This window comes from Apodemus sylvaticus, chromosome 20 (assembly GCF_947179515.1).
Source record: "Apodemus sylvaticus chromosome 20, mApoSyl1.1, whole genome shotgun sequence".
Classification (NCBI taxonomy): Eukaryota; Metazoa; Chordata; class Mammalia; order Rodentia; family Muridae; genus Apodemus; species Apodemus sylvaticus.
In genome coordinates, this window is record NC_067491.1 from 36,092,080 (window position 1) to 36,105,886 (window position 13,807).

The 13,807-nt window shown below is 40.7% G+C and overlaps 1 protein-coding gene across 3 annotated transcripts in view; it reads right to left on the reverse strand.

Annotated features, from left to right (window-relative positions):
• The window catches only part of Atp2b1 (ATPase plasma membrane Ca2+ transporting 1), a 104,866-nt gene that overhangs the window by 44,696 nt on the left and 46,363 nt on the right, over positions 1-13,807 (reverse strand). For all 3 annotated transcript variants that reach the window (XM_052165986.1, XM_052165988.1, XM_052165987.1), the window contains exon 2: positions 8,440-8,868. In XM_052165986.1, coding sequence (XP_052021946.1) covers positions 8,440-8,647 — 208 coding nt within the window. In that variant the 5' untranslated portion in view covers positions 8,648-8,868. The remainder of the gene's footprint in view (positions 1-8,439; positions 8,869-13,807) is intronic.

Here is a 13,807-nt window from a genome sequence, read left to right on the forward strand (position 1 = left end):
GCTGGCCTCGAACTCAGAAATCCTCCTGCCTCTGCCTCCCAAGTGCTAGGATTAAAGGCATGCACCACCATTTCCCATCTCACATTTGATCTTTTATGAGCTATGATGTTTCATGTTAATACTGAAAAGAAAAGACACATAATTAAAGAGATCAAGAGAAGCAGGTAGCTGTAAGGCTTTCTGTGATTTTTCTAAACATCATGTGCTGCAAAGCACATGCTCACACCATACAAGACTGGAGCTGCTGGAGAATTAGAAGACCTCAGATGCAGGTGCCATACTGAAATCTTATTTTACTTTTCGTCCTGGAGGAAGCAGCAGTACTATTTGTTGGAATAACTGACAAGGTTGAAGAAAAAAAGCAGAAAGCATTAACTCTGAAGATAAAAAAATGACTTAATGTTCATTAAGTCAGGGAGGACAAGGTACAAATCTGAATGCTAGAAGTGTCAAGCCCACTTGGAACACAAACTTTAATTAGAGATTTAATAATCTTGGTATTATGAAGCGAAGAGTTTTGTGAGCTGCCCAAAGATGTTATTTACTGATCATCAAATAGCTTGAAGACAGCAGACACTGCTCTATATGCTGGAGGCCAGTCCTACACTCGGCAAGTGTAAATTATATCCGAGAGACACAAACTGATATGTTTAAGAAATTTAAAGATACCTGGAAGTCAGGGCAAATGACCTTCCAGAGGCCCCCAGAATTCAGAGTAGACTGCATCAGCCTTTGTAACAAACTACCATCGGAATGAGTCTGGAGGAGGAGTCAGTGACAAGAAGACCCGAGGGGGTGCTTCCAACAGAGTAACCACAAAAGCCAGAGATCAACACAAGGTTACAAGATTTAGTAACCAAGAAGCAAAGCAGTGTGGCTAGGGTCCAGGGACTGAGGAAGAAAGAAAGAAGAATGGGTCAAAAAAAAAAAAAAAAAGACAAGGTTGTAGGAGGATAGAAAAGATAATCGTTATTCACCTTAACTGTGATGGAAACTACCTGATGGTTTTAAAGTAGGGAAGTGATAACTAATGTGTAATTTAGAAAGGTCATTTACACAGCTGTGCAGGAGTGCTGCAGGGGAAAGACCAGTCAAGAGGCTGCTGTGCAGAGAACAGAAGCACTGGATTCTGGGTTTTCGATGGCGAGGCAGAGAGAGGAGTAACTGGATCTGCCAGGTACCCTGGAAGGAGATCAGACAGACACCGGGACTGACGGGATGCAGGAGGAAAGGGAGAGCGGCCAAGAGAGGATGGCATCTAGCCTTAACTTTTAACTGTTTTTCTTTTTTTGGTACAAGGACTTGAGTAGGGGTGGTTTACTGGAATGTCTGAAGCAGGTGGGTTTAACTGAAAATCACAGCTAACGTGTGTGCACTCGAGTGGGTGGATAGATGGTAGTTAATTACCAAGAAAGGGCAGGCTTTGGGAACCACAGGGCTGGTGGAAGGGGGGTGAGGAATTAATAGTTCTGTTTTGTAGATCTGAGCAAACAAGGGGTAATGTCTAGTAAGCTGACTGCTAGTCATGTTCAGAATTCTCTGCAAAGCCTGAGTCAGAGGGTTAGCAACATGTAAGGATTCTGGAGACACCAGCTAGATGAGAGCTTCCTTAGAGCAGGCAGGAAGGATACCATGAAGGATGCACTATGACAGAACCCAGGACAGAATGCTTATAGTACTACAGAAGCTTCCATAAGAAAGAGGTTTAAAAGTTGATACTGCTGACGACAGGAAATGCTGGGGTAGTGTGAGGGCTGAGTAGGATACAGGTAGAAAATGGCCCATTTTCTCTCACTATACAAAAGATGATGACCTTGATGAGACCCTTCCTGCACGTGTGGAAGAAAGTCTGGTTAGAAAGCACTGAAGAGACAATGGCAAGGAATGAGTAGAAATCATCTCGTTTTTTTCCAGAAATGTAATAGAGTGGGGAGAAACAACTTAGTGAAGGTGAGTTACAGAGGGTAGGGTTTGTTTTCTCAAAGATGGGTGGCAGATATTAAAGCAGGTTACCTACCAAAGGAAATGAGGAGAACGGAGAGATGACAGGATGATATAGGACTGGTGGATATTATTAGAGGAAGACCTGTGAAGGGGATGCAATCCACGTGAGGGTGTCAGTCTGATGGACACCAGGAAGATGCTGCCACTGCCAAGCAGAGTCCAGATAGGGAAGAACCTACCTGCTCTGGGGTTTTAAATTAGAGAAATAGCAAATTATTACTGATAACATATCAAGAAATATAATGAAAATTCTGTGGAGCCCTGTGAGCTTGGCTGATTACAGCACACTGGTCAAAGTCAAGCACAGTCAGCTTCATAAAGAGAAAATAAAACCACGATCCGCAGAAAGCTCCAACTTTACATACTCTCCATGTCTGCATCTGCCAAGGTCGGGAGAAAAAAATAGCCTGAAACCGATCCTATGAACAGGTAAGATAGAGTAATAGCACAATCTTATACTTGATTCGGGGGAGGATGGGGAGGGCAGGAGAGGGGGAGAGAAAGAGAGAGACAGAGACAGAGAGAGAATCAAAACCAATTATATCAAGCCACTGTGACTTTCAATGTGGCATCTCAATCGTTGCTACTAACTTAGGAAAGGCAGAGGAGGTTCACTGGAGTGTTTGGTGCAGGTAGATTTAGCTGAGAATCAAGGATAATCCATTCTACATACCACTGGGAACCGTGTGACTATGGATGTGGATATGTGTACATGCGTGCGGTAGCGGGGTGGGAGTAGCAGCTAAAGTGACTTTCCTATGTAGGACAGAAGGACACAGACTGAGGAGTATATGGAAGTGTGTTCATGTACACCCTCCTTCTTCATTGGCCCTCAAGCTTTCCTTCTTTCCTTCCTTCTTCTATTCACCCATCCATCCATCCATCCATCCATCCATCCATCCATCCATCCATCCATCCAAAGTCAGACTTAAATACTCATTCCCATATGCCACCATGTGCCAGGCCCTGTGGGAAGGCACGGCACACACACATGGACAGGCAGGATGCCTTTCTCTGGTTCTTGACCTTAAAGGACTCAGAGTTTGGTAGGGATGACTAATAAGCAACCACTCAGACACACCCTGTGTATACACAGTAAATGGCAGTGGAGGGATACTACCAGAATATACACAAAGAAACGGACTCCACATGTAAAGGGGTGTGGTAGGCAAAGGAATTCCAATATACTAATTTTTGGTATCTCAATATTGATACTCTCCTTACACAGTGTTGTAGGTGGAGGTAAAGTGTGCTAGAGACTAAAAAGACTAGAAACAGGAGCTAACATGGCACACTATTTTTAAGAAAAACGAAAGATTCGCTGCTTCAAACATTAAGAACCAGACATAGGAACAGGTATCAACCTAGACTCTGATCACAAGGAGAGTTCCAGGTCTACTGGAGAGGACTAAGCTTCATCTCTAAGCAATGCCAAGTGAGAGGTGGCTTTAAGACTAGAAACACGACAGGCAGTGTGTGGAAAAGACACCAATTACTACCCCAGCTGAATTTTTCAAAGACAAGACAGTGGTTCCTACCCACAGGGCACAATGAAAGAGACACTGCTGGTAAAAAAGGAGTTAGAATTCCCAGGGCTTAACAACCACATGAGAATGGGTTAAAAACAACCCATATATAAGTCAAAGCCATTCAAGTTTCCTACTTGGGTTAATAGTTTCAGCAGAAAGGGCTGGAGAGGTTCAGGAGCAGAGCAGTAGGAAAAGAATGAGGCTTCACTCTCAAGGCTGAGGGGAATCCTGGGTTGGATCTGTTAATATGGAAACTACCAGCACCCAGGTGATGGCTTGTGAAGTCACTGTCTTTTGGATGGCATTGCCCAGAAGGGTGTACCAACCACCAGAAACTCGCAGACCAGTAACAGCCCAGGAAAGTACAGGAGAAGAGGAATGTCCAGTAACAAGAAAGAGAACTCCAGAAGTATGTTAGGAAGACAGAAAGGGAGTATTTTGAAAGGGAACTCAGTGGTTACCTAACAATGAAACTTAGACGCACAACAGAAAGCCAATGACATACTACTTCAGGTTTTCAAGTATGGCTTTTAAAATCATATACACGCCACAGAGTCGGAGAACTAGTTAAAACAGCTTTAAAAAAAATCTCTAAGCAATGAAAGCAAGTGACCAGCAGGAATCCAAATAGCACTTAAGTCTCTACTGCAGTGGCAATACATTTCTTGGACGAGGTCATGCAGGAGCAACACAGAACCTGGAAGCTTGAAGCCGTACATGCTAACACACCATAGCCGTGCAAACACTGGCTGAACATCTGTGCTAATCTGCGAAGCCAAGCACAAGCCATGGGGCATGGGAGCATTTCTGTACGAGCCCCTAAGTCAATAATGATTGATCCCTGGGAAAAGGTCGATTTCCTAAAGAGTTAAGCTATCTCACCACATGGAGGCAAGGTCAAAGTACACCAGGACCAGGGACTTATTTCAAGGGAGTGCAAATATAAGCTGTCACTTAACACATGGAAACTAGGCAACCAATGACAGCTACTGAGCCTCTCCTGCTTCCCATCATGCACCTCTATGGTTCCTATCGCCATCTTTCCCTTCCTCTGCCGGTTTTACCCGAGCTCCTCTTTTGCCTCATTTTGATAATCATCACTCACAAAACTCAGCTTTACCTGACTTCTTCCCTCTGTGGTGCACGAAGCCACGCCTGGTACCTCAGCATCTGTCTTTAACTTGTATTAATTCACGTTTATATGGTCGGTACAGTATTAGTGCAAACAAATATGATACCGGAGCAAGAGGCATGCATCCAGAAATCTACAGCAGAGTCTTCTCTGCTACCCAATCAAAGCACAAGAAAGATGACAGGGACCCGAAGCCATTGTGAAAGTTAGCGGACCGAGAAATGGGACTTAGAGTAGGAATAAAAGAGTCAACGTGGGAAAGAAAAACACGAAAGAAAAACAGTTTAAAATAATTTTAGGTGTTAGGATGTTATAAACAGATTATTTTGGCATAAACCGATCTAAAGCTCTGAGGGGATATGAGATGCTTGTTCTAAAAGATACAGCTAAAAATATGACATTCCAAGTCATACCTTCATTTTACCTCAAACTTTTAATTTCAATCCCCTTTAGGAATTATGATAATCAAAAAGATGGGAAAATCTCATCTGGCCCAGACATGTTCTACAACACATTTGTAATATTCCTGAGAACAAGCTCAAATTGTACCTTTTTAGAGACCAGGTAGCAAGCTGTGGGAAGAGTAGGGAAGCCAGGAACCCAGCTGCCCGGGCGGAAGGGCCTGCTTCTAAAGGCCACAGTGCTAAGAAGAGCGTCCCAGCCTGGCTACTGAATGCCTCCCAAAGGGCCCTTCCCTGAAGTTCCTGGCTGTATACTCTTTGCTAATAATTTCTGTTTCCTTCCAGCCCCAAGCCAATGGGCCAAGTAATCATGATAAACGTCCTTAAAACCTTTTCTTCCTTTCAGTGTTGACATCTCAGGTATTTTGTCAACTGACAGAAAGTTGACACACAAAACCATTTATCCACCATGTAACTCCAAAAATAAGTCTATTTTCCCAACGAGGGAAAAACTAAGAGACAGAACAAAGCAGCTCTTTTCTCGGTATCTCAAGCCTTCTGTAAGATATACGGACTGAACTTTTATAAAGAGCAGTCCCCTGTGCCAGTTAAAAGCATCTACTCAGAGATACAACAGCTGAAGTCTCACTCTGGAGAAGCTGTTTAACCTTTTTTGCCTATAAAATAGGATAAAGGAATTTTAAGGATAAAATGGGCTTACATATGTAAGAAATCACTAATAACCAATCTAGGACAAAAAAGTTACGTAATGTAAGTGTCAATGTTTTTGTTGTTGCTATTCCTAAGAAAAATCTTGAGCTGCTCCTTCAGACATTACACAATCTAAGACAGGCACCTCCAACACAATTTCTCTTCTCCACTCATTTTTCTCTTAAGTCTAATACACTAACACTGTGTACTTAATTCAGACACTATGCATTTAACATGGCGAACTGTCACGCTCCTCTGAGAATAAAGCAGAGATCTTTGCTTTACTCATGGGTACGTGCCCAGGGCCCAGAGAGCACCCGTCACGTAGCAGACACTTTCTAAGGCACACATATTGCAGTAAAATTTCTGAGTGCCAGATGTAACTTAATTTAAGACTCAGAATTTCCTCCAACAATTGCCAATACCCTTTCGTCTTAGGGAGATATATGGAATCTATGGAACACAGGAAGCACAGAATCAGATCAAAGGCCGTGTGGGGAGTGACTCATAAACAAATGCACTGAAGGGACAGGGGACCCCTTTACTTTAGGCAATAAAACCCATGTACTGTGAAGAACCACTTCAGTTCTCACGTTCCCTGAATACAGATTACTGTAACAAAAAGGCATGTATTTACTGTCTAGACACATCCCTGGCCACACAAACCCCAACTGCTTATTTTTGATCCTGATTCACTTATGATCTGCCTGGTTGATCAGTGACAAAATGTTAAGATTTTGGAGTGAAATATTCCTAATAAGTGAAAGTTTAAAGAGTCCTTTGGAAATATTTCTATGAAGTTTGCTGCCATTTTGGTTATATTTCAGTGACTATAAACACAAATATGTGTACAATGTAATTGTTTTGTTTTGTAATCTTTTAAAAGAGTATTTCAAGGTGAAAAATTATTTATATGTAAACTATAAAGATCAATTCACACACATTTTAGGAAACATTAATTCACAGTATTGTGAAGAACATGATCAAGAACTTTGCAAAATTAGAAGAGGGGAAAACAGTGTGTAATTTCACTTACTGCCTCAAAACACACACAATAAAGATAAAATAACTAAGTCAGTTCTCCACAGACCATTCATGGCTTCTACCATGTTGTCAAGAGTAAATAATCTCTTCTTCCCAGAATTTCTAGAAGCAAAATTTCCAATTAATTCATTAACTGAAATTCAAAATCAATGTTAACAAACTACTCAAAATAATAAAGGAATCTGTACTACAAATTAATGAGAAATCACACACAAGATGTAGGAGAGGTATATCCAGAAATTGGGAAAAAAGACTCTAGTTACTGAGAGCAACAATATAGAAAACTATGGCTGGGTGTAGGGCCATAGTTTTCTATGTATATATTGAACTTCAGTTTCAGATATGAAACTGAAGTTCAATATACACCTTCTGCAGTACTGAACATCCAACCTATGGATCATGTGTGTTAGGTAAGCTCTCTGCTACGGGGCTATGTCCCTAGCCACTCACTATTCCTTTTATGAATAAACATACGTGACAAGGAGGGTTCTTCAATGCTATTATTTCCTATTGATTTGGTGATCATGAAGCATTCAGCTGGGTTTTAGATGCAATACAGTACATATGAGTAAAGGAAACCATAAACCTAATGACAGAAAACAGCACATGCAGGTATACATCTACCATGTCAAAAAGTAGGGCGATCTCAAAGCATGTTTACAAATGCACAAGTCTCAAGCTTTATCACATTACTAAGGCGTAACCAAAAGTCCACAATGTTAGCAGTTCTGACTTGAAAAGATACAAATAAATCTTAAGCTATCATGCAGTGAGATGATGTCATTTTAGGGGTTCTGGGATCCTCAGCACTGTGGCCGTCAGAGAACGCCAAGGGCCTACTGTTACAGCCAGCAGTAAGCACACTCACATACGGCTACATAAATACTTTCAAAGAACTTTGCTGATCTGAGTTAAAATTCCTGAATAATTCTGGAAATCATCTTTTGCTGTTACATAACATATGCCACCAGCAGTAATGGTATGAAAATGTTGAGAAAACAGTTTAATAAGGAAAACTTTGTACCCTTAGTTTTACGAACAGGAAGACTAACTTTGTCAGACCATTTCAAAGGCCATAGCACAGGGAAGTCCATGCTATAAAACAAGGGATTCCATGAAACTAACGCCTTTTCAAACATAGGGAAATTTGACATAATCTGACCACATAAATGTTTATTTAGTGAGAGGCTTAGGGCCATCTAATCTAAAAATCTGCATCCAGACCTCAGCTGACTGATTATTAAAAGTTTAGATTAAGTCCCATGAGCAAAAACAACTTTGATGGCTACTGGAAGTGAGAACTATTTTAAGACCTGGGCAAATTGAAGGCTAGTGAGCAGTTTATTTCCACTGAATCCCCTGGGGGGTGCCACTCTCAGTTCTGTCTTCTACACTGCCAGTGAAGGGCAATGTTGTTATTGTAAACTGGAACACTATTGCAGACAAAAGGACAAAATAGTTCAGCTTACCATTCTGAAAACAGTAAGTTAACTGACTCGAACTGTAGCAAGCTGATAACTAAAATCATGACATGATCATACAATAGCCAAGACATGTTTTCATCTGAGCTGGATAAACACTATTCTCCGCTCCAGTGACTAATCAACCCAAGACTTACCTTCATTGGGAGATGTTTTCAACTTGGTGCAAATTCCATAGACATCTCCATAGCTTTCCTGTATCTTTCGTAATGCATCTGTGGACCTGAGCTCCATGAGAGCCCGCAGCTCTGTGAGCGTGATTCCAAAGTCTCCATCATGATTAGCTTCTTTCAAAGAGTTTTTCACACCACTATAAGCAACTGAGTTGTTTGCCATGTCGCCCATTACAAGGATAATTTATTAGGAGGAAAATGTTTCCCAAAAGAATGAAATTTTCACTTGATATATTTCCAAGATGAAAATCTTTTAAATATGAAAATCTTCCTTAAGCCAAACACTCATTGTCTGACTCTGTAAAGCAGTATTAGCAGCAACAATTCCCAGAGAAGTATCTTGACCACTGGCCCATGACTTGTTTCTTCCTCTCAATCTTGAGATGTATACATCTGTAAGAAGAAAAGATTTAGGTGTTAATAGTTCATTCTCAACAATGTTGATTACCCATGCTCGCAAGTGTACTTTTTAAATGCTACCAGGTAGCTAAACAAAGTACACTAGTTACAAATATTCATGAACTATGAATTTGGATCATAGTATAACTTCTTTTTTCTTTTAAAGAAGATTTATTTATTTATTTTATGTGAATACATTTTGGTTGTCTTCAGACAGACCAGAAAAGGGTATGTGATCTCATTACATATGGTTGTAACCCACCATATGCTTGCTGGGAATTGAACTCAGGACCTTTGGAAGAGTAGTCAGTGCTCTTAACTGCTGAGCCATCTCTCCAGCCAATGGTATAACTTCTAAAAGAACAATAACAAAAAAAAAAAAAAGAAAGAAAGAAAGAAAGAAAAGAAAAGAAAAAAAGAAAAAGAAAAAGAAAAAAAGAAAAAGGGTTTATCTAGTAATTAGAACTCAGTCTCAAATGAAAGTGCATCGTTACTGAACATGTGTATGTGTGTTGTATTACCATTATTCAGTTATAAAGTGCTTAGTTCCAACTCTGTTAGTTGCCTTAAACCCATCTTCTCATTTAAGTATTAAAATTAAATAATACTATCTCTTACTCTATCCAGAACACTAAGGCCTAGATAAATTGAGTTTTCAGCTAACTCGATGGATGGAAATAGCTGGTCTCAAAGCCAGAACTCCTTGCCATACATTGGCTTCACTTAGCTTGCTAAACCTTTTCATATGGAACTGTCTGTCAAAGGGCACGAGCCTCAGAAACCGAGTAAGCGTGTTCCTGCATTACTCCTTGACTCCGTCATCCTATGACTCTAAAGCTATCTTCGTTCAGTTCCCTCATGTCACCACCTCCGGACTTTTATCTACCTAAAGTTGCTTCCTATGCCTTCATCTTTTGTTTCTTCATTTTCTCACCGATTATCTAATTAGTCTGCATGTTACTCTATCCTTAGAATCAAGAGTTATGGCAGACTATGACAGATAATAAAAAAATGAGTATAATAAACTATAAAAGTGTAAAAAATGAAATAGATAATAGAAGTTTGAGGAACGAATATACTATTTTAATTTCTTCACTATTTTTTTTCAATTCATCCCTGTAAGAGTACCTAAAACTGACCTGTCAAGCCTTCATCTAACATGCTAAAGATCAGATGTATAATATTCCCTGATAACTGCAGTCTTCCATGATCGTCATTATCCTAGATTCCTGGGTTTGAACTCATATCATCTTTGACCCTTGACCGTTTCAATCTTCGAGTCTGGTGAGGTCTTCCATGACAGCACCTCTTGCATCCATTCAGTCCCTTGCATACTTTGCCCCTGCATTGTTCTTAAAGGCATTCAAGGTCAAGCTTCAGTTAACTGAATCAACCTTGCTGCCTCTCAAACAATCTAAAAGTGTCTGGCACCTGGAAAAGACCCTGGCAAATACAATTACTTTTTACCTATAAAACTGCTAGAAGGATGTATGTATGTATACCACAGTTTGTGGTCATAGACACCAGCAGTCATCAAAGTCATCTGGAAGGACCTACGCCTTCCAGAGTGTTAAGTTCAGTAGAACTAAGTATATACTCCATGACTTACATTTCTATTACATTTCCAGACAATACAAGTGCTATGTGTTCAGGGAGCATCTGACAACTCCTGGCATGGAATGGAAGCTGGTTGTAAAGGCGAGGTAAACATTTATATCCATCTGCTGTGCTGAGGATGCCTGCCTAAGAAACGCTTCCTGGCCTTGTGTTAAATCCATGAGGATACAGAGAAAGATTCTATACGGCTGTTTCCTTCACTGCATTCTTCCTCTCACTTCATAAATCCTACACTTGCCCAATCACTTCCATTTTACTCATCTCCTAGGCCAAGGGAGTTCCCACCTACTCATACCAATTATTATAACAAGCAACTTAAAAACAAAAACAAGCAAACAACAACAACCCCCCCCCAAGAGTGCAGTTGTTTGAAAATCTTCAGTTTCCATACTCAAAATCTGTTCGCTAGAACATCACATTAGCCCTAATATATAGATGACTTACTGTAAGAGATAAAGTTAAGATTCTTGTCTGTGTTGTGACAAGGGTACGTGTGTCCATTTAACTGCTGGCCTGCTACCCCCATCAATCATCACGAATGTGATGATTTGTCTAAGGTATTTGCTACAGAGAGGTTTCTTCACTTGACTGCTTTTTTTTTTTTTTTTTTAAGGAACAGCATGGCTGTAAGTCCTGTATATTCTAGACTGAGATTTAATGAAGAGACTTACAAGTTATCAAGAAAGAACCCTGTTGTTTAAGGTGCCTGGAATGAAGGGAAAGCGGTGCTCGGGGACCAATGTTATTTCAGTAGCACAAAATCATCTTCCCTTTAGCTTTAGTCAGTAACAACATTGTTATTCTTTTTTGAGTTACACACACACACACACACACACACACACTGTACTTTTAGTCACTCCCTATTAGCCTCTGGTTCCCCTCTGAATTCTTTCTCTCACCAGGTCCCCCAGCGACTACTTCCTCTATTAGAATACAATGGCCTCTCTCCACCTCAGGAGCCATCAGCATTTGTGTTCATAGCCTCGCTGTCATCCCCTCTATCCATGGTGAAAGTTAGAGGGACTGATCTTGTGCAGCTGTCCACAGCTGCTGTTTTCATGGTTGCAATGACAACGTCATTATATTGATGGCAGTGATTCATGACACTCTTTTGTAATGTTTGTGTGTGTGTGTGTGTGTGGTGATATACATGTTCCATCTAAAGCTGAGTGTGTATGAGTCATTTATTTTCAACACTGACCATATATGAGGTATGTTTGCATTAACTGTCTCTGCAAAAAAGGAACTTCTCTGTCCCAGGCTGCGAGCTGCACTGTGGAAGCTGGCCTACGGAAGGCAGTTTGCTAACTTGTTTATTATTTAGGGAAGCAACGGTAGCACTCACATTTTTTTCTTTATAGGTACCAATATGTGTCATTTCTCTGAACAGATTTCAATAAGATAAAAGAACGCTATTCACTGGATGTTCTTAAGTATCTTAAGGGATAACAGCTGACCTAGGAGTGGAAGTGCTATACCACGCTCCTACCACTATAATATGGCCTCCACCGAGTTTTCCTATTTACTAGGTCACCACGGACATTTCTGTTGGTCAAAAAGCAGCCAAATAACACCAAATACATGATCTTTACAATCAAATCAATACTAAAAAGAAACTGTTGTGGATTTTGGTTGTCACCTCAACAGCCTCCCCCCCGCCCCCCTTACTAAATCTGAACTGAGTTCCACAGAAAACCATTGGCCCCATGGTCTTCCTGCCTGAGAAGAAACCACTGCCCCCCCCCCCCATGCCCTTCCTACTTCGGAAGTGTGAATGAGACTTCTGTTCTACCAGCTTGTTTCATCTTACTGTGTTTAAATCTGTGAGGACCACGAAGAGGGACTGTGATCACCTAGCACTAGGTGATCCAACAGGGCAGGCCTTCAGGAGGGCTGATGACAGGTGAGTGCATGAACGGATGGGCATGGCTGGGCCTGGGCCTGCCTCCCAGGCCTCCCTAGGCATCGTCTAAGGCCCTGGCTTAAACAATGAGTGAAGTCTGTCCTGTCCTTGATCTTTCCAACAATTTATCAAGAAATTGATTTTAGAAGTTGAGTTTTCTATTACTGCATGAGTCCAGAGCTTTGGTTTCGTACACGATTAAGTTCAGTTTCATTACACTGAGGAAACAGCTTGAGAAGAGGCTGTTCAGGAGAAGCCCCGAAACACAGAGCAGCCGTTCGTTCGTTCTCCAAAGTCTACTACCTGGCTCACCAATGACCTACTAATTACACAGCAGCTGCGCCGGTTCTCTTCTAGATCATCCAGTACCACCTGCTGCTGTTACCGTCTTCACTCTAAGCCTGAACAACAACGCCCAGGGCAACAACCAAAATGCTTTATTTGTTAGCCTTAAAGTTATAGTCATGTAAGAGACAAACTCATTTTGGATTCCAATAAAATACAAACTAGAAACCAGATCGTCTATTTTGATCCTCGTTGTTCTTCAAAGAAATTTCACCTTCCCTTTTAAAGGTTTTAAGAAAAAACTTTCAAGTGGAAGCTGAGACCTCAGAAAGGTGATGTCTTAAAGAAGACACACAAGTCTATTTAGGACACTTAGCCTATAAAATATATCCCAGAACAAATGACACTTCTAACTAAAACACTGTTCGTTGTCTGAGGTTTTATGGAAATAGACAGCTGCTGCCCAACATAGGGCAAGAATAGCCATAATCTTCAAATGGAGAAATTTAGGTGGATTCTTCCCACACACAAGCTTTCCCAGGAATGGGAAACAGAGAAACAGGAGAACACAGAGGATGATTGTTTAGTCCACTTGCTAAGTAAGCTAAGAGACTCTGCTGTTAATAACACAATCTCAATTCCTTCTTTCTTTCACAAGGTGGACTGACTTAGAGACCGCAGGGGAAGTTTTAAGAAAGTTGTCTAGAATCAGTAAATGGCTAATACTGGTAACTCCAGATTTCAAGAATCTTTTACATGAACTAAAAGAAAGATAAGGCAAGAGCCGAGTAATTCATGAAATGAAACATGGAGTCATATACAGCATTCGATGAAGTGATTTTAATACATATACCAACATAAGAGTCCTACAGCCAAAACCATAGGCTGTTATTTATTACTAAGAACATCAGCAATAAGACTACCTTTCAAATGGGCTTCCCAGCTCTTTGATGATTCTAAACGTAAGCTAGTGAGTTGAAGATGTGAGAAGTGTGCTTATTCAATCTATCAAAATTTAAAGCTGAGTAATCGGAAAATATGTTAGATAATGGATCAGGATCCAAACAGACAGATGGGAATGAGGCTAAATTTAATTGGCACACATGTATGATCATCTTATATTTAATT